This window comes from Stegodyphus dumicola, chromosome 5 (assembly GCF_044657685.1).
Source record: "Stegodyphus dumicola isolate Sdum_Otavi_A_Nest chromosome 5, ASM4465768v1".
In the NCBI taxonomy this organism is placed as follows: Eukaryota; Metazoa; Arthropoda; class Arachnida; order Araneae; family Eresidae; genus Stegodyphus; species Stegodyphus dumicola.
The window spans coordinates 105,491,288-105,514,308 of NC_140772.1; the positions used below are offsets into that span (position 1 = coordinate 105,491,288).

Consider the following 23,021-nt stretch of genomic DNA (forward strand, 5'->3'; position numbering starts at 1 on the left):
TGTAACACCTATGCATATGTCTAAAAATGCTACTTCTCACTATTTAACATAGTCCACTCCCAATTAACAAGACAATGTCTAAAAAAACATTAAATTTACTTATTCTGGAATGATGGAAAGATTGCTATCACAAACCACCACTAAAAGTAAAAAAAAAAAAATAAAAAAAAAAAAAAATAAAAGAATAGAAAAATAAATGGATAGTGGACGACGTCTTACAAATGAACTCTGCCAAAAAATCAGGAAGTTCTAAATAACTTTTTTACGCGAGTTTCACCTTGATGACATCGTGCAAGCTCTTCTGTTATCGTTCTTTATTGGCACATATAATATTTTAGTTTCTCCATTCCGTATGGTGTTTATTGTTCGTTTCTTTGCAGTGTTCTTTTGTTTTGAATGATTTAATTTGTAAATCAAATGAAATTATTCTCCAAATTAATCTATCTGGAAATACAGTTATATTGTTAATGGTGTTTTTAAATTCAGATGTTATATAAGCTCCCTTTCAACTAGAATTCTTTTCGCCACTGTTGTATCTATTGTATTATTATAAGAAATTATCCCTCAAACTAGACATTCCTCATAGAAGAAAAGATAGAACATATGAGAGACTCAAAAGTTCATGACAGGCATCAAGTACATCTATAGCAAAAAAACAGCGACCAATATATTTTATTCCGACTTTACCACTGACCGCTGTTGACAAACAAAAACTGTCAAAAATAATGTTATTTAGAACCAATAACGAATAAGCATGACATCATGGAGCAGCCATAAGATGGTTTAAAGTAAGCCCAATTAATTCTTAATCAGGTGGTTAAATTTTTGTGAAATATCATATAAATTACCTATATTTCTGTCACATTTTGAAAAAAAAAAAAAAATTAAATTTTAGGACCTACACTTAACTAACAGCATGCAATAGAGTATTTTCAATCTTGTAGGATCCTGGCATCAAGAAAAGCATGCGTTAATCAGCATGACATACGATTTTATTTGAAAACAGATAAATAATAGTAACACAAATTGTGGTAAGCGATTTAAATTTTTTATATCTTATATCCATAGATTATCTAATTAAATAATGACTGATCTGTTCTTTTAAATTTCTGTTGGAATGATTGACACAAGTTTGGAAATTCTCCGATAACTTTCAGAGTTGATTTGATAACTTGGATGATATGTTTTATTTTCATGTGAATACATCATCTTTTATATGATAGTTTAATTCATAATAAATAAAATGAAACAGAAATTTCTTCTTCTGTTCATTTGGCTTTCCTACTATGAATTGCACTTTTAATATTCTCAACTCTTTGAATTTTCAGGTACCCAGAATTTAATGAGCTCTAACTGTATATGTACACATTAAAATGATCAGTAAATAAAATCGGTTGTGCACATTAAATAAAAATATGCTAAATGCTACAGTGAATTCAAAAAGATTAATATAAATTAGAAAACAAAAAAAATCAATACTTCTTTGTTAAAACAGTCAACATAAACAAGGCTTTGGCAACATCTGAAATTCGAACATTGCAAACTGAGTAATTAAGTTTGTCAGTTTGGGCAACTAATTCCAGCGACTGCTTTAACAATGAAATGCTAAAAATATTTTACAAACTTCCCAGATCAAACAACACTTCAGAGTTGTTCCACAGGCCACTGGCTGCACGCGTACTTTCCTAGAATTGCCGCTCCTAGGTGATTGGCTGCCCGTGTACTTTCCTATGATTGCCACCCCCAAAATTAAAAACAAATGTTCAATGATTAATAAAATTTTTATTTCATATTCACTAAGTACTTACATATGACAAGTACTTACAATAAATTTAAAATATTTAGTCGTGGTGTCGCGAGAGTTCAGCCACCCCCGATTTTCGTCTCCCATATACTTTTATGCACTGCACCCCTACTAGGAGCGGCCCTGCAAAACTTAACGCAAAAATATAACAGAAAATTAAAAATAAATATATAAAATTCCAAAAATAAAACATGAATTCAATAAATCAAAGTATAAAAGGACAGAACATAAACAAATAAAGATATTACATAGTTTGTAAGGTTTATGTTAATTAAAATATTATTATATTATTTAATCTATACTATGACTTCCATCAAGTTTCAACATGATGCAAATTTGATGATGCATATAAGAACAGAGTTCTTGAAAGTTGGAGACAAAGTACTGGCAGCGATTCTGATTGTTGTCCTATTTCCTTGTCCAGCACTGTGAGTTAGTTTAGAATGGTATTATCCTAAGTTATTTTTACAATTATATTAGTTAAGTCAATGCTTGCTAGGATTCTAGTTTTCGAATTTCCAGAGTTCACTTACTTTAGATTTTAACTCACATTTTATGTTAGTTGAATCCCATAAGCTGCGGACAATATTTTGTAAGCACAAGCCTTGCATTTGTTAAGTTCAAAGTTTTAAATACGAAGTTTTGTTTAAAACTTCTTCTGAACTGGATCTGATGAACAGATGGGACAATAAATCCTTTGACAGTCTCACTAGAAATCAAGTTAATTAAGAGTAATATCCTGCAACCTCTTAAGAAGGTTAGTGACATTACATACTGTAGCACCAATGCTCTGAAGAGATGCTATTGGATACATAACACTCTGATGATCTGAATTCTTTAATTATTCTATCTGAAAGAATATGATACTTTGATGTATTAAGATCCAGATGATCTGGAAATCTGTAAAAAATTTTTGCTGTATATATACAAAAGTGAAAATTTTGAAATAAAATTATCCGATAATTTTATATTAAGTTTTAACGAAGATTAAAATTTTTAGACATTATATTTTTATTTAACTTGATATTTAGATGTAAAAAGAAATCACTATAACAGAGATACTATATATTACTGGTAACAGAGATCTAAATTTTAGAAAAATTAATACACTTGGAACAAACAATATTTATTTGAGCTAGGAACCAAATCAATCCAAAGTTTTGCTTTTCAAAAAAAGTAATTACCTTGAGCTAACTAAAATGGGAACACTCAAATAATGCTAATGATAATTTATAAACAAAAATTTCATCTGGTGAGTATTTTTAAGAAAGATGAGTTTATGGCTATTACCAGTAATTTAGTTCTTAAAACTGTATCATTTCCAAGAGTGACAGTGACTAAGTCATCCTGCTCAGTCGGCAAAGAGTAATCTGCTGCTTTGGCACCTTTCATAACTTCAATTCTATTTCCAGATTCTTTTACGACAGAATACAAAGCATTAAGTATAGCATTATTTTCAACAATATATGCCACATTATCTTGCATTCCCTCATGCTGAAACGCAATTCTTGCATCTGAACATGATTCCCAAACCTAAAAATAAATAACAAAGCAAAATTTTAAAACGTATCTATAATGATTACTCCATAAGAAAATAAAATAAATTAAAAATTACATTGCACAAATTTTTAATTTTCAATCACAGTCTATCAATCAGAGGGAAAATATGACACATGATCAGTATTTTGATATATTTATGCTGTCAAAAGCACTCTTGTTAAATGATTTTATTCAAAGCACTCCAGTAAAATGCTATTGAACTATCAAGGGACTTCTTCAAATTACAAAACGACATCTGTAGAAAACAGTTTAAAGTACAAATTAACAATATCAGAATTGATGCTGATGTGAAAAATTACATAAAACGAGTATTTGGGGGCAGTATTTTTTTACTGTTCTTTTGTGGACTAAGTTACTTGCATCTGTCTCATGTTAATATGCCAAATCAATACAATATGCCAAAAAGTATCACACAGCAAGGTTTGGGAAGGTTGGAAGTTGGTTGAAGCAAATGCATCATTATGCGCAGCATTACAGTAATCTGAAGTGTAACTATATGTTTACAGATTTGGTTCCAAAGGACAAAAGTGAAGATGTCCTGATTAACCCCTTAACTGATGCGGGCATATATATACGCCTTGCTCAACCGATGCATTAACTGCCCCGGGCATATATATATATACGCCCTTCCAAAATACTATCATTTGCTTTGCGCTGCTACCTGTAAAATTATTTGCAAAGCTTAGGAATGCAACACCATAATGACCTTGACAAAGTACTATGCGAAGGAGTATACTATTTCAGAGAAGTGAGGGGAGAAATGAAAGACAGGGATGTGTCTAAAGCGGTGATAGTAATGACTGTGAGGTATTGTCTGATGTTGTTTTGAGTAAAACTTTTTTTTTCCAATTCTGTGTCCTCCGTTTTCGTTTACTTTTTGTAGTAGGTTCCAGGAATAAAGAAAGATATAATGAATGTTTCAAACCCTTTTATCTTTTTTGAATTATTTTTTGATGAACTGCTCGTGCTTCACATATTGTTACTGAAACTAACCGTTTTGTAGGCAAGTATATGAACTAACACATTGCAAACGAAAAATCAAGAACAAAATCGTGGCATTCAACCAGTTCAGAAGAAATATATGTTTTTTTAGGCATACTGATTTCACAAGTCTTTTTATTATACTTTTACTCAAAACATTAAGTTTTGTGCATTAATTTTTTTCTTTTATTCTAGATTTTGTGACAGTAAACAGTTTTAGAAAGTAAAACTTGCACTTATTTTCCCTCTAATACATCGCATAACTACGTGCGTGCGCTTGTGTGAAAAACCGTGGCACTGGGAAATGAATGTTGTACGTTTTGCGCAGCAGTTAAGGGGTTAAAGTTGTTTATGGGCCACCACATCAGAAGATAACACAGATAGTATATGTTTACAGATTTGGTTCCAAAGGACAAAAGTGTTTGAAGATGTCCTGATTAAAGTTGTTTATGGGCCACCACATCAGAAGATGACTGCTTTTCTTTAATATCAGCCCTTTGGAACAGATTCAAAAGAATTATCAAGTTGCAAAGATAACTTTTAATGGCAAATGGAAGTAGAGCATTGACACATAATTCATAGATGCCTTTATACACGAGGACTGTATGCTTATAGGCCAGTTGTGTGCCTCTCAGTGGCCTCCCAACATTAAAAGGCTCAAAGAAATTAATCTGAAGAACAATGTGATTGAGTACCTGGCAAGTGGCACGTGGACCTGGTAAGTGGAGCCAAGTTCCCTTCTCCAATAAATTCAAATTCAACCTAAGGCCAGATGCTCAACAATTTCTAATCTGGAAAGATCACGGCACCCAATACATTTCAGCATTTGTCCTAGTATGGTCCTATTTTGTTGAAGACATAGAGTTAGTATGGGCAGGTATAAGTTTAGCTGGCCATACTGACGCCATGCATAACGGTCCCTGACTGCTCAAAATTACAAGAACCCTTTCTAACAAGGCAAAAAGAAACAGATTACATTAATTAAATATAGCACCATTATTCAAGACTACATGATTTTATGGATGAATTTCTGAGGGAAACTGAGTCACGCTTAAGTTACACATAGGAAAAACCACAGAAATAACTACACAACCAATCTGTTTTGCCATACAGAATTGCTAATGCTGAATATAATCTTCATTATTTAGCAGCTTTAACCATTTGGTTAATCTTGTATAACTTTGATTAAAGTCATACAAGGAAATATAACTGTTACTTCACTTATACTAGTGGAAAAGACAAATAAAAAGGCTCCTTTACTCACAGTAAGTTTTTTTACTTCTTTCATTCTGGGTATTTTATTCCATGCATTAAAACCTTTAAAAAAAAAAGAGTTATTGTGAGACAACATTTGAAAAAAATTGTATTTTAAGTATTGTTACTATATATCCTCCGGAATGCAATATTTAATCTAAAAGAGCACCATATACTGTATTTGACGGCATATAAGACGCACTTTTTTTCCTAAATTTGGTCTCAAAAAAGTTAACCTGCATCTTATACGTGAAGGTCACAGTCTTATACGTGAAGGTAATTGCATTCAATAATTATTTATTTGGCTTTTTTGAAACGTGAGAACTAAAAGAAACCATGCTATTGAAACTTTTTTCCCTTGTGTGTGGCCGTCTAAATAAGCATGCGTCTTATATGCCAGTGTGTCTTATATGCCGTCAAATACAGTATATGATGGTTTCAAGCCCAGAATACAAATTTGATCATATACTTGCCACCCAAAAATTGGTAAAGATTCAATAATGTAACAACTGATGATTAGATGGCTTTCATTACAACTTTCATATTTTGACACATATGTATGAGGTGCATTCAGAAAGTAAGTTTTCCAAGGATTGTAAACAGAAAGAAAACATAGTTATATTGGAAAATATTTATTATAATAGATACAGTAATTGCTGAGCTAATTTTCAATATGTTCATCACTGGAATTGAGATGCACCTGCAATGAGAACTAATGTGTTACAACTGCCTGCATTTCTTAAATCACTATGTATCTGCTGACCAAGGAATTTCTTTATGCAGGGGTGTTTGTGGGACCCCATAAATTCCCCTCAAACGTTTACGGACTTACTACCGACATTTTGGAGTTTCGAGAAGGGGGGAAGGAGAAATGAAAAATTACAATTATGAAGTATTGAATGACCTAATTATAAAAGTTCAATGAATTACTATTTTTGCAAAATTAATAACCATAAATTTTCAAACATATAAACTACTACATTTTATGTAAATATTTTAAATTACCTGAATTAATTCTTTAAAAAAATTATCTAATTTCTGCTGCTTTTTTTATTTTCTGATGTTTGTGGGCTTGTCTTTCTTTTGTGGTGAACTTCATAATTGCAGGAAGGTTGACTTTTATTTTCCTCATTTACAGTTGAAGAAATGTCTTCGAGAACTGCACATGCAGAGGTAGAAGCAGTTTGCTTTTCTGCTAATGTAGAAGGTTTTTCAGAGACTTTTATAGGTGACTCATCTGAAATACATGTTTTTAAGTCCTCTTGATATGTTTTCCAACTTCTGTTCATATTCAGTAAGAGATCTTTGTGAATTGGATCAGTCATTGGATTTTTTGAGCCATATTTTTTACATGAGGTTTCTTTAGAAGCCATTAAATCATATTTAATAGTCTGCACTGCATCTAGGGAATCAATCTTAAGAGAGGTTCTATAGTCAGTGACAAGTGTATCCATTAAGTTGAATGCACTTTCCACTAATGGGCCATGGAAGCAGCTAAGGCAGGCTTTGACCAATTTAGCCAATGTAGGATACTTATAATCATTTGTGAAATCATCTTTTAAATTAAAAACTTTAGACCAATATTTATCAATTGTACACTTGACTTGATTTCCACTTTCATCAGATGTGTAGAGCATTTCTTTGGTGATATCAATATCACTCTGGTATAACCTTATTTCAGCTTCTACTTTTGACTTTTCATTATCACTAAAAATATGGGACATAAAAGATGATAATTTTTCAAAAGCTAATATTGTAATACCTCTTAGCTCTGGATCTAATGCTATAAAACTAATTAGATATGAATTTTTAAGGGGTAATTTCTGTTTCATATGCTGTGCTGTATTAGTATAAGCTTTCATCAGAGAAATTTGGAATTCTTTTGCTATTGGATGATTTTTTGATAATTTCTTCAGGAGAGTGGAAGCTTCTGCACCAGTAAATATTACTTTGCTAGGTAGATGGAATTCTGGATTTGTGACATCAACCTTTAATAAATCATTATAAGATGTGCACTCTATATTTTCTGGCTTCATGAAAAAAGAGAAAAATTTTGCCATCAATTTATAAATACTGGAATGTATTAAATGAAGCATTGGTTTTTTTGTTTCAAATAGTTTAATATGTGTGTTGAACTCTGGTAATACTGCTGAATATAATGCCATATGCAATAAAGGTTTGTTTTGCATAACAAATAACCCATTTAGTATTCTTTTTTTCCGAGCTAAAGCATCCTTTGTGAGTTGTTGGGAATGCAAGCAAGAATACACCCCTTCAACAATTTTTTTCTGAGCTGCAGAAATATTTCTTTTATTGTATACAGTTTCAACATAAGAAAAATAATCCCCTTTATCAGTTTTATCCAAGTAGTGAAAATAAAATGCAATAAGAGCATCCCACAGATCTTTGATTCTTTCTAAAACACATAAAATGTACACCCACCTATGGTCTGGTCTCTTCAAGGACTTAAGTTTTTTAATGGCAAGGGATTCACAGATTTTGAAAACATTTTCTCTTTTACTGCAGCTTTTCATATCAAAATAGATGTCATCAAACAAATCTTCTAAGTATCTATCAAAACATGAAGCAATTTTTTTTGCACAGTTATTAGCTGTGTGACGTGTCACCATCAATATCTAATAAGTGGGGTGCTTTGTTTGATCGTAGTCTGGTTTCAACACCCTTTTTTTTTCACGCATGATGTTACATGAGTCTATTAATACACTAATTAAGTTTGCCCATGGAATATTATTATCTTCAATAGTATTAACAACTGCTTTAAAAACAGCTTCTGAATTGCAAGATTCCATCTTTAGAGATGCAAAATGATGAACTACAACTTCATTTTGATTGTTGTCATAAAACTGCACCAATATTGCCAGTATACTTTCTTGAGCATTGCTAGTACTTTCATCCAAATTTAGAGAAAATGGAGTCTCCTTTAAAGTTTTAATGATATTTTCCTTAATAGTTTTTGCGAGCCCATATTTCATCTTATAACATGCAGTAGTCCTGGACATTTCCAATGAGTTTAGTGCCATCTGATCGCGGCTCAGCTGTTTGCAGAGTTCAATTAAATTAGGAGCTACATTGAAAGAAAGAGAATTCTCGGCGATAAACAAAGTTATTAATACCTCTTGGCGTGCTTTTCTTGTCACTATATCCCATGGCCGAGCATCAGTCTCCAGTAAGTCATCAGTATTTTTTGAATTAGCATAATTACTTAAAGTCATTGAATGTCTAATGCACTTTAAATATTTTATGTGCGTCACAGTTTTAGAACGATTTGTGAAAGCCTTGAATCCTTCCCCACCATACTTCAGCAGTGAGTTACAAAAAACACAATATGCTTGTCCAGCAACATTTATTTTCTTGCACCATGTGCCGATGGTATCCCCATTATCATCTCTCCGTTCAATCCAATTCCACCTAAATGCATTCCGGACACCTTCTTCTAATTGTATAATATCACTATTTATATCGAGAAATTTCATAGTGAAATTCTCTTGCGTACATAAATAAAAAAATATTTCAATAAACGAAACGAAAAATTTACACGTGCATCAATAAATGAAACAAAAATTTTACACAGCGGAGAAAAAAAAGTTGAGAAGCGATCAATGACAAATAGCTAATATGGCAAAATATACCCCTTCTCTACTTATTGGCGCCACGCCAGGAGAGATAAGAACTTTGAACCCAGAGTCACGTGAAAAAAAGAATCCAGAAGAGAATGTCCGAGAACCGGGGGAATGAGTCATAACTCGCAATAAGGAAAGAACAAAAAAGAAGTTTTTTCCCCCTTTTCACGCATTATCACTGCCTTTGGAGAAAGAAAGGAAAAGTTTTCACCACACACACTGACCTTGTGTTTTCTGCTTTCAAAGCAAACAAAATTACCCAGATCAAAATAAATAATTCATTATTATTCCTACTTCCTTTTGAACGACAATCCCCGGAATTTCCGGGCATCGAAGTTCAAAATCCCCGGAGCACAAACACCCCTGTTTATGTGTAAGAAAAAATGAAAGTCACTAAGACAAAGATCAGAATTATAGGATAGATGCTGAAACACCTCCCAGTGGAATTCCTGTAAAAGTGTTTTGCACTAAGCCATATGTGATCCATCAGTCATATGTTTTCCAATTATCATGGAATCAATACACTTGCATTGAGCATCCTGTGCCTCTTATTCTGCATAGCCCATCACAATTTCTGCAGTATTTGACAGAAATGGTTAGCACTTACCATTTTACTTCTGACCAGGAAGTTACTGAGCAGAATGTCTTTTCTAGACCAGAATACAATACACATAAATTTTCTCACAGAGTCTGCTTGAATGTTTTCCTCCACAGAGATCACTGTGACATCAAATAATCAACTTCTGTTTGGTTTTTCAAGGCCAAAAGAGCAACAAATCTTTCATCCCCCATGATGACCTGTCAAGGAATTCATCACCATCATCACAGTGTTGCTACAGAAAAGTCAGTGCTGATCTCATATGCTTGTTTCTGTGTTCAGGCAAGAGGCTCCTCAGCACTCACTTGGATTACAATTTCCAGAACAAGAGAGTGCCTTGTGATGATTTCATGAAGCAAGGAATAGGATATCTGTGGAAAACATCTTCCGAGTTCTGTAACTCTTCAGCAAGAGTTCCCCAAATGTTCTGCCACAGGTATTACACAAGGTGGTCTAAACACTACTCATGAGACGACTGATTATACAATGCATTCTTCATCATGAATGTCTTTATGACCTACAGAAAACTGCTAGCACCAACGGTGTATCCATGTTCATGATGTGAGGCCCATAGACTTGACATAACCCATGATGAATTTTGATCTCTACTATTTTTTGTGCAAAACTTATAACCTGCCTAACCTTGCACATGAGCAAAAAAAAAAATAAGGTCAGCATTTTAAAGTGCTATAATACTAGAAGTGACAGTACATTAGCAATTGTTATATATGACAATTCCATCCTAAAACTCTCAGGCATGTACTTTCGCCTTTCTCAATGAATGGCCTCCCATCTGTTATCAAACTTATTTTCTGAATTTGCGTCATATTCAAACAATAAGATGGGCATTAATCAATAACACACATACATATACATATAAACAAAATAAAAAGAGCATTATTTAATAATACACATATAAACAAAAAGGAAGAACATTAATAATTTATATACAGGAACATCCAAGAAAATATAAATTTTTCTCATTGTTACTTTTTATGGAAAAATTATGCTAATAACTTAAACACATACTTCTCTATATATAAATTTATTTAAATCTGTAGATGAAATGTAAATTTCAGAACATTAAGTAGTAACTTCAATATACTTCTACATATTCAAAATAAAGATGACTCAACTGCTTCTAACAGAATAAATATATAAATCCTAAAATTGTGTACTTTTTAACTAAATTTATCTTGTGAAAATAAAAAAAGAATATTAGTGTAGGTCTGTTTACACAAAGTATTTTTCTATCTGTCAATATTTGGTTATGTTGTTAGTTTAAATAAAAGCTTTTAAATTCTGTATTGGTAAAGCTAATGGGAAAAATATACAGGAGGGAGAAATATGCAAGTAAATACACTATTCATCCAACAATATGAATATTATAAATATATTAATATTTATTTAAATTATTTCTTCTCTTTCAGTAATTAGGTAAATGGTAAAATATGATTATTCAAACAAAAGTAAAAGTATAAAAACATGATATTTAGTTTATTTGAATGTTATGTATTTCAATAGTTGTATACTATAAAATTAAGTAACACAGAAATATAAATTAAATAACTCAATGATATCATTACTAAGAGAAAAAACTTAAGAAATTAAAAATATAAAACAGTAGTTTAGGCATTTAACCAGAGCTGGAGTTGGGCAGATTTTGAGGTAAAAGGAGTCGGAGCTGGAGTTGCTAAAAACAAGCTGACTCTGACTCCAGTTTTTGTAGGACAGTTTGAATTTGAAATGAAATTTAAATGAATTGAAAACAATTAATGACAAGCTGAGTTATTATTTTATTTATGAAGTGTATACATTAATAAATAGTTAATTTCTATTTTATTGACATATTAATAAATATAAGTGTGGAGGATGGATGTGATATATTCCATTAGTGATTAAATTCATTCCTTTAGTTACAAATCTCACTGGTAAATTTAGGTAAACAGCAATAGCAGCAAGAACTCCCAAAAGATACGCAGCACAGGAGGCATTCTTAGGAAGCAAGCAGGAAAAGAAGCAATTATTTATCAAGCAACACGATAAGGAAGTACATATTTGATGATAAAGAGGCTTTTAGAACTAAGAACCTTTTTAGAAGATGATGCCACATAACTAAATTTGTTATTTTATGTAATATCTGCAACATTTCATGATATTTTTTAGTTTAATTTTTTAATTTAATTTTTTTTTTAAATTTAAAAATGTATTCTAGTTCATTCACAATTATTTGTATTTTCTATTTTTGTAAAATGAAACACATCAGATTTCATGGTAATCTTCTTAAATGAGACACTTCTTAAGAAATTTAACATTAAAATCTTATGAAAATCATTGCTTGGCCTTAAAATTTCCAAAAGTTTAAATGAGGTAAAAGAAGAAAATAATGTGCAGGAGGTTCAAACATAAATTATGCAACAGAACTAAATTTGTTATTTTATGTAATATCTGCAACATTTCATGTTTTTTTTAAGTTTTTTAATTTAATTTTTTTTTAATTTAAAAACGTATTCTAGTTCATTCACAATTATTTGTATTTTCTATTTTTTAAAATGAAACACATTCAATCAGAATTTCATATTTTGTTTTCATATGATAAAGTATAGCCCTCTGTTAAAATTTTCACAGTTCACAACGGATACTAGCTAATATTTGATACTTACGTTCAAAAAGCAGTTTTGTGTTCTGATTCAAAGCACATACTCGATTAGAATATTTGTTTGGGTCAACATCATATTCTGTTTTTTGACTAGTCTCAAGTAACAAGATTTTCTTGCTTGATAATATATCAGAAGAACCTGTAAAACAGAAATAGCAGACTGTGTTTTACCTTTGGGAGAAATAAAATAAATGCAACCTAGACAAAAAAAAGACAAAAATGATATCATTGCAGATTAAAGTGAAGAGTGACTGGTTTTAGACTATATGGCTGTACAAATTTAAATTACGTTATAGAATATCATATCATATCATAAACGAAGAATCCCATGATTTCTCAGTTGAATTATTTGAAAATTCAGGAGTTTATCCAGTGATATATGTGGATGTAACCTAAAGACTTTTTTTTTCCCCCTCCTGATGAAACAGCAGCTAAGTGGTAAAGTCGCTGAACACTGGTAGTTCTGTCCGAATCCCGCGAACAGGCTGGCTGCATGGGCATTTTCGTGGTTTTTCCAATGTATAATGTGTATACGAGCCAGTTACCCTTAGAAAGTCCTCCACGAAGGCATCCCTTCCCTTAGGCATATAGCCCTAGTGTGCTTTGTCATAATTAAATAAACCAAAACCTTTTGATGAAACCAGTCTTTCCTTTCATCTCATACATTCAAACTGCCTCTAAAGACTGATAAAGGCTCTGACCAAATACTGATGAAATGGATTGAATTGGATTATTAAGTTACGGCAAAGCAGGGCTATCTGCCTAAAAGGAAGGATGCTTTCATGAAGAACTTCCTAACGGAAACCAGCTGGCATACACATTACACATGAAAAAATCCACGAAAACACTCATGCAACCAGCCTGTTTACCGAGATTCAAACCCTGGAGTGAACTACCAGTGTTCAGCGATTTTACCGCTTGGCCGTTTAAGGGCCTTTATGAAATGGAAGGTGATAACTTTATTTAAACGGATTGTCATAAATACCAAGATGTTTCAAAAAGTTGGATGTTTTTTAATATACTTGCAGAATTCCTAAAGAAAAAGAGCAAGAATGAAGCAGAATGCCTGAAGAAAAAGAGAAGAAAAAATTAATTTTTGCGTAAAATTTAGTATTTGTATTTTTTTTAACTTAAAACTTTTTAATCTTATGATATTCGATTCTTGCGATTTCAAAAATAAAATATTTGACTAAAATATGAATAACATTTTAAGAAACCAAATGTAGGGTAAAATTGTGTAAAGCAATGGGCACAATGATAAAACTGTTTAAAGCAGTGTAATCAAGTCATCCTAAGTTAAAATGTCGGTTATACATCTCTCTTACTTACATGTATTTTTTCTGAACGGAACATTGAAAGGTGTGTTAACTGCGCTTTACTGTATTTTCTCTTTTAATATATGCAGTTTTCAAATGCATCGTAGTCTGGGTTACAAAGTATTCTTACGAAAGAAACATAATTCAAATAAATAAAATCAAATTCTGGAAAATTTATATTAATAAATATATTTAAAATGCTCAGTTCAAATGAATAAATAGAAAATTTTAAAATAATTATCTAAAGAGACAATGCAACATTAACAATTAAAATAAAAGTCTAAAAATTTAAAAATTACCTAAAACAGTAACTATGACTAAAAATATAGTATAAAGAAAACTATTTGAAAAAAAATAATAAATGATGCACCTTAGATTTAAACTACGCAGTTCGAATGAGTAAATAGAAATTTTTAAAACAGTTATTTGAAAGAAACCATGCAACTTAAACAATTAAAATGAAATTCGAAAAAGAAAAAATACTTTAAATAATAACAATTATAATTAAAAATATAATATAAAAACTATTATCTGAAAAAAGGAATGATTGTCACTTTTTTTCCGCTCATGCAGGAGGTGGAAAGGAAAATAGGTTGTCATATATTAAGAAGTTCGCCAAATGAACTATTCTTGGCGCAACTGAAAAAAAAGTGCCAACATAAACTGTTGAATTTCTCCGTAAATTTTGCACCAAATTTTACAAAATTTAGTACTTAGGCATAATTTAAGTCGTAGAATCGAAATATGTAAAAAAAAAAAAAGTATGTTATTTCAGAAAAAGTCTAATTTTGTGTCAAAATACCTATGTTAGAATAGTGTTATATATAAATCTAATATATATCCTAAGCCGCGCTTTCGAGACCTAAAGAACGCAATTTGAATTTCATGAATCAGCCCAGTAGAACGGGAGATATAGAACTGTCCTCTTTTTTCTTTTTTGAGCAGTGTACATTTTGCTATTAAGCCTAATATGCAAAAATAACTCCAACTCCTATAAAATCTGATTCTCATAGAAACATTTGGATTCTTGCATATTTATTTAAATATTATTTTTTATAACATAAACAAAAAATGCTAATACTTAAAATTAAGTAAAACTTAAGAATAAGTTAATAACAATGATTTATACATTTAAATTATTTCTAATGGAATGAAAAAAATTAAGAATTTAAATATCGGTGCCTATTATATCCTACTCACATATTTACATACGAAATTTTAAGCCACTTGCACTACGTGAAACATTTCTAAATTTTGAATGCATGTTATAAGCATCATACATTTTACCTTTGCAGAATAAAATAGTAAATAATATTCATAGCAAAAAGGCCAACAATTCATACCATTCTAACCTAATTTATATACATATTTAAAATTTGAAATAAAATCTGTTTCAGTATATCAGATGTCTTATGGTGGGACACCAATGTGACACTTTGATCCTGTATCACATTTGATACGTGGAGAGAAAGTAGTAGAAGATAGTGGTAGACAAAGTGGCAAGATATGGTAGAAGCAAAGAGGTTAAATAATATCATGAATATGGTAGCATTAGTAAATTCTTATAATCAGTTTATACAACATGAAAATACATAAAAACTTTGCATTCTACAAATTAATGTTGCAACTCATTCCTTACAACCACTACAAAGCTCATGAACAAATTATCAAACTTCATAATTAATTTAAGAACAGACATATCAATTTACATAAAACTAATATCAAACATTATTTGTTAATTTCCTTTGTTTCAGAAAAATTACAAAATGTACCATTTTATCTCAGTTTGTACATTAAAATAAAAAATCCACACACCTGAAGAAAATTTAGTACCTATTAATATTAAACTCTGCTTCTGTTTTATTATAATACCAAAATTTCTTCACTTATTTTACAGCATTTATATAATTCAATGCAATATTTAGATATTGCAAAAATGAATGTTTAGATATCCTTCAATACGAAAAGTTAGTAGAAATTATGGAAACTTTCATTCGTTCATTAAAGCAACAATATGAGAAGAAACAAATGCAGTCTCTCCAATAGAACCTTGCAATGAATGCACAAGCAAATCCATCACAACTGCTTTTGAATCACCGTGGTACTCAAAAACTCAATCATGTGTCCATGAAGGGCTTAAAGCTTGGGAGAATTGTCACTGAGCAGTACATCAAAAGAAACCTTGAGTCAAAGCAGCAGTTTAACCGGAATTGACTATTTCACTCCCAAGCCTGAGTAAGAAACAAATTTTGATGCAACACACATTTTTTATTATTAATATATATATATATATATATATTTATATATATATATCCTTTGTTAAAAATTCTCATTTTGTTTTGGGAAAAACTGTGAATTTTAAAATAGTTAATGTAAAATGATTAGTTCTTTGCACATGATAAAATTAATATTTTAGAGCAGGGTTTCTTAAACTGTGGGTTGCGACCTGCAGTAGGGGGTCGCCAAAAATTTTAGCAGTTTTGAAATTTTTTTAACTCTTATAATAATTTTACAATTACCAAATATTTTTACACAATCTATCCAAAAATAGATAAAGATAAGATAATACAGACAAAGAAAAAAACAAAAACATTTCAATGCATTCTTTTTATAATATAAATGTTCATTTTCCTTGCTTTGCACGTGACGCAGTCATTTTGTTTGTTATTTAAAATTTTTACATCGTTCTACGTCTTAAAATTATAAATTAAAGTTAATGACCTAAAACTGCAATAGTATATTACAGTACAAGAGAAAAATTGACAGTTTCACTCACGCGTGTGTCGGACTTGCGCAATACTTATGGGGTCCCACAAAATTTTTGTAAATATTATAGGATCCTGAGGCTCACGAAAAAATCTCAATGATAAAAAGGGGTCGCGATTGAAAGAAGTTTAAGAAACCCTGATTTAGAGAAAATGTTTTGCCACTTAAAAATTAACATTCCTAAAAGATATTGTATTAATTAGCAAAATTTTTTTCTACTTTACAAGTAAAACTTATTAAAATCTTTATTCTGCAAATGCTTTGTCCATTTACTCTATGCAACTTGCTAATTTTATAAAAATCTTAGCACTAAAAAAACAGTAATAAATATTCATCTTGTATTCCTGTCACAAAACAGAAAAGAAAGATCTTTTTTTTCCTGTTAATTTCTACCCTCCTCAGAAATCAGGGCTGTGGAGTTGGTAGGGAAAATGACCAACTCCCTCATACATATACATATATATGTAAACATATACACATGAGTTACACCTTATTTTTTTTAATATAAAAAGTAATAGATGCTACAGGGAAAAAAATGATGGCATAGCAAATTATTTACATTAATTAGCATTTATTATGAAATGGAAAAACTGTCATTAGTAATTTCTAAGAAACAGTACAGCTTTTGCAAGATCTTTGTTGGAGGGCCATAGATTCGATTTGATAAACTTCAGAGCTGAGAAGTGTCTTTTTGCACTGACTTGAGTAGGAGGATGAGCTTTTACTGTTAGGGCTACTTCTTTTAACTTTTCAGGGTAGATTTTTATAAGTTTTAAAAGAAGTGTCTTGCAAGAGAGAGATATTTCTCTATTTCTTCAAAAGCCATGTAGAAATATTGTTTGTATTTTTTCATTTTTATATCTAAAGGCTTTTGTTGCTTTAGTTTTATTCACTTTGCCTTAGCCTTTTCAATATTATCCAAAAATAATTTTCAAAATCTAATTCATCACTAAAAAAAGAATGATAGAGAGTCAGTTGCAATGTCTGCAGTTTGACTGTCCTGATTTGAATACTCCAATTGTTCTGAAGATAATTTCACTTTTATTGAAAGTTTATGGATGGCTTTCTTTACTTTCTTAATTTGTTCATCATCCAACAAAATTCGATGTTTTGGATCTACATATAGTATTAAATGCAGCAAGATCTCATTGTCTAGCAAACTAGTTTCTCTTTTCTTCATTGAAGAAATGATTCTTTCTGCAATAGAACCTCCATTTCAGAAGAACAAACATCACATTCTTCCATTCTCGCCTCCTATTAATTCTTTGGGTTGTAGCTTTTTTGTGGTTATATATAGTGTAGAAAGAAGAATTTCCAATTCTGAAAGATCATTCCATAGTCTTTCTTTAGCAAAACATTAGGGTTTTCTAAATCTTCTGAAAACATTCTTAATTTTAATAACCTCTATATCATCAAATATGTACTTCCTCATCACGTTCCTTGATCAACAATTGCTCCTTTTCCCTGCTCGCTTCCTGAGAATGGCATCAGTTGTGGGAGTTCTTGCTGCTATTGCTGCTTACCTAAATTTATCAGTGAAATTTGCAACTAAATGAACCAGTTTAATAACTAATGGCAAATATCACATCCATCCCCCTCCCTTATATTTATTTATTAATATGTCAATAAAATATAAAATAACTATTTATTAATGTATATAGTCAATAAATAAAAATAATAACCCAGTTTGTCTTTTTTTTTTTTTTTTTTTTTTTTCCCAATTCACTTTAATTTTATTTCAAACTGTCCAACAAAAACTGGAGTCATAGTCGACCTGTTTTTAGCGACTCCAGCTCCGACTCCTTTTACCCCAAATTCTGCCCAACTCCAATTCCAACTAAATGAATCCTAAAACAACACAGCCAGAAATAAACCACTGTGATATCTTAGATGATTCCTACTATAAAAATCTTCATGATTAATAATAATATGTTCAATCAGTTAATCTTTGGATTATGGTAACTTGGCGATTTTTGGGCAAAAATTCGGCAACCAACCCTGCAACGACAATCTGCTAGTTTTGTTTTGGATGCCATTTTGGTTTCACGAAGTTTTTTTTTTTTTTTTTTTTTTTTTTTTAACTCAACATTTTTTCCAACAATCTGCTAGCCGAATTACACTTATGCTAGAACTTTTATGGAAGAAAAGTGCTTAATCATGACGAAGATTAGGTGCGAAATTGGAAGAAAGTGCAGAATCGCCCACTGCTTGCCACGTTTTTAAGAATTGCACATCCATGTACACGTCGACCTATTTTCACTTAAAAAAACATTCCAGAATTGCATAAAAATGGCATGTACGCCGCTAAAGTCATAGCTAGTAACCTTTATCGCCTTACCCAAATATCGCCAAACTACCTGTTACCATATTCGAAAGATTAGCCGTTCAATCTACTGAATACATTATTGAAAAACAAGAAAATTAACGAATTAGCTTTGTTCTATAAAAACAAAGTTAAAACACTTGTTTTTACACTTATGAGTACTACAAAAAATAAATGGCTGATCTTTGGAATATGGTAACTGGTAGTCTGGCGACATTTTGGAGGCGATAAAGGTTACTACCTAGGACTTTGGTAATAATGTGAGAAGTACTCAGTTCCGATTACGCATTATTTTGTGTGAGGGAAATGAGAGATCATGAGATATGTCATGTGACATTAATGGACGAATTACAGTTTTTTAATCGGAAAAGGGAGAAAATATGGAAAAAATCTGGAAATTTTGTATTTAGCTTTATTCTGTGTTGTGTGAAACAGTGTTGGTTAATTTTTGGATCCCATAGCCCAAACTAAAGTGAATTCAAAATGGGTATTTAGTGGGATTGAAAGGGGCAGTAATAAGTGTTTTTTTAAGGTTGTGCAAGATAGAAGTAAAGATGTTTTATCAAGTTATTTATTTTACATGGTACCTTGCTGTTAACTATAAGTATGATTTTAAAGATCGTGAAACAGGCGCACATATGCTTGATTTTCATTTAGCGAAGGAAATAAGAAAAGTTTATCGGCCACGTAATCAAGATTCTGAAGAAGATTAGGTAAGTTAGTATTTTTTATTATTTGAGGATATTATTTTTATGCATTGTTCTAAACGTAAGGAGTAAATAAAATAATATGGTATTATTGGAAAATTGGGTACTTACGTATTGACGCAACCAGGCCAAAATTCACATAAATCGCCAAATTTGGAGACCCTACTTACGGCAACCCTACGTGTTATATGTAGTTTTTTGTAAAGAAATTATTTTTCTTACTGGTTAGATTGAATGCCCTGAAATACTTTAACTATGGATATTTGGGATCTGCCTGCGAGTGAAAAAGATGCTGTTGAATTGTTGCAAGGATATGGAATTATACCGAACGAACGTACTTGTAAAAATTCTCATAAAATGAAACTGTATTTTGGAAAGCAAATCTTCTGGAAATGTAACGTCGAAGAGTGCAATCAACATTTGGGTGTGAGAACCGGAAATTGGTTTGAAGGTAGCCGAATTTCCTTTGTGACGGCGGTGCGCTTCATTTATTGTTGGTTTAAAGAGTTAACCTCAATTAAATTCTGTGCAGAAGAGATGGGAATTGCTGACAAAACTGTTATAGATTGGAATAATTACATGCGAGAGACATGTGCCCTTGAAATGGATGAAAAAGAAGGAAAGCAAATAGGTGGCGAAGGACTTATTGTGGAAATAGACGAAAGTTTATTTGTTAAGCTTATTCAAATTCGAAACCGGAAAGGTTTAATTGCTATTTTATATTTTAAAACAAAATAATATGAAAAACTGTATTAAAAATTATCTGTAATTAATAAATGTACATTTTCTTTCTATTCATACTTTTTTACTCAAACTTACAAATCACGCCAACCTGGTTGTGATAATACGTAAGTACCGAAAATTGTTATTAGCAATGATTTAGTTTAAAGTAATTAGGATTGTAAGCTAATTTTGGTTGATCTTTGGATTATGATAACTTGGCGATTTTTTGGCAAAAATTTGGTGACCAACTCTGCTACAGCAACTCTCTATTTTTTTTTTCGCCGCCATTTTGTCTTCATGAAGTAAAGACATATTTCTTTTCTTTTTATTTACTCAACACTTTTTCCAACAATCTTCTAGCCGAATTACACTTATGCTAGAAATTTTATCTAACAAAACTGCTTAAACATGACAAATATTCACTGCAAAATTGGGAAAAAGTGCACAATACCATACTCCTTACGCGTTTTTCAAAATAACACATACACATAAACCATGTACACGTCGACTTATTTTTACTTAAAAAAACATCCCAGAATTGCACAAAAATGGCACTGCGCACACTGTTCACTATATCCATGTACACTGCTTTTTTCTCATAAATTACAAAAATTTGCACAAAAATGCAGGAAAATTTTGTGAATCTTTAAACTTGGTAAAAAGCACATATATGAAATTACCTGATCGCGAAAACGTATATACCCTATCCAAGGATGAATATTTCCACGTATAATATAAATAAAATATCCAAAAACTTTTACCTCTAAATTATCTATTATAAATGTCACCAACAAATTCATAACAAAACATTAAAAATGGTTACAAATACTTACTGTCAAATATTTAAATTATTTCCATGCACGTTTACATCCACTCAAATGTATACCAAATTGCTACAAACATATAATTCACAAAACTATCATTTAATTAAAATATAATTAAACCATGTATCCGTCGACTTATTTTTACTTAAAAAAACATCCCAGAATTGCCCAAAAATGGCATTGCGCACACTCTTCACTATATCCATGTACACTGCTTTTTTCTCATAAATTAGAAAAATTTCACGAAAATGCATGAAAATTTTGTGAATCTTTAAATTCGGTAAAAAGGACATACTGTCAAAAGTCGTTAATCTGGACTCGTCAGGACTTCGGCGATTCCGGATTATCGAGTTTTCTGGATTATAGACCATCAGTTTAAATCTCGTAAGATGGCATGCAGAAATTCTAAAATTAAAAATATGAAACCGTAATTTATGAAATAAAGAACAATTATGATCTAAAGGGCATCAAAATTTACAAAAAAAAGAGCTTAATATTTATTTGTTTACTTTATTAAACATTTCTTTCAATGTAAGTTGTTTAAGTTGCTTCGTTTTATGTGATAATACTTTCTCTTTAACCCGTGAGCACGCGCACCGATCCGACGAACACGAGCCGGGTATGTCATACCCGAATAAAAAGTTTGTAATTAAAAATTTGCCGAATAAAATTAATCAGTTTATAAAAGAAATTAAAATGTAAAACTAAGTTAATATTTCATTTTAGACAAGATATGAAAGAATAAGGAGAGGTAAAATTATTTACTTACTATTTTTTTAACATTGTTTACAAAATGAGGTCATATGTTCCATACATATACTTTTGCTACAATTTTCACAAATGAATCTGGTCTTTCTATCTTTTTTTTTGGGGGGGGCACTCTTTACACCTCTTGTAAGTAATTTTAGGTTTTTGTGGGGGTTCATCGTTAACACGTTCATCGATGGTCAGTGTTTGTCTAGAATCAGGAACTACAGATGCTCATCATCGTTCATTTTGAACACTTTCTATTAGCTGCATCCCTAAGGCTTTGAGAAAAGTACGCCTGGTACGGTATTCCGTCGGTGGTTCCTTCTTTGATAGTAGAATTATTCTTGCATTAATGGCAGCCACGTTTAACACTGAAAAGAAAATCACCATAGGCCATCGACGCGCTACTCTTGCTGTAGAATATGCAGCTGCCATCTCATCTACAACATCGACTGCTCTTTTTGTCATGTTATAGAATGTAATGATTTCAGGCTTTTTAGATTCCCCAGTAGATTCATCGATTTGATCGCCGGAATGCATTGTGGATAACAGGAGCGCACTCTTATTTTTTTTTTCGGCACATAAGATACAAGTGTTGCTTCTTTCTGAAAACCAAAAATTGAAGAACATACCTCTATTTTCTTTGCCAGAAACTCAGGTGGCATTTCTCTCTTATTTTTACGCATTGTACCTACTATCGTAATTTTCTTCTTTAGGAGATCTTGAGATAATTCATATCCCATATACCAATTATAAACTGTTAAATTTGGACCAGACTTGTATAAGGGCCTTATTAAACGTTTGACAACTTCGCTTGCACCATTTTCAACTTGAAATGGCCCATCTGGTTGTTTACCAGCATAAATTTCCATACTCCAGGTATAAAATACCATTGCGTCTACAAGAGCAAATATTTTTATGCCATACATTGCTGGCTTGTTGGGCATATATTGTTTGAAGGAACAATGACCTCTGAATGATTCCAACTTCTCATCAATGGTCACATACTCTCCTACAGTATAAGCCTTTTGGCAATTTGTGACAAAATTTCCAAAAAATTCTCTGATCGGAGCTAATTTATCAACGTCTCTTCTAATGGGACGATCTCTAATGTC

At 31.3% G+C, this 23,021-nt stretch overlaps 1 protein-coding gene across 3 annotated transcripts in view; it reads right to left on the minus strand.

Annotated features, from left to right (window-relative positions):
• The window catches only part of Coq6 (ubiquinone biosynthesis protein COQ6, mitochondrial), an 83,984-nt gene that overhangs the window by 50,055 nt on the left and 10,908 nt on the right, over nucleotides 1–23,021 (minus strand). For 2 of the 3 annotated variants that reach the window (XM_085816950.1, XM_085816948.1), the window contains exons 2-4: nucleotides 12,502–12,636; nucleotides 5,610–5,662; nucleotides 3,095–3,337 (exon numbers count right to left, since the gene is read on the minus strand). In XM_085816950.1, coding sequence (XP_085673076.1) covers nucleotides 3,095–3,337; nucleotides 5,610–5,662; nucleotides 12,502–12,636 — 431 coding nt within the window. Of the gene's footprint in view, nucleotides 1–3,094; nucleotides 3,338–5,609; nucleotides 5,663–12,501; nucleotides 12,638–23,021 lie in introns of those variants that run through there. The other variant, XM_035358132.2, reaches the window with a different exon arrangement.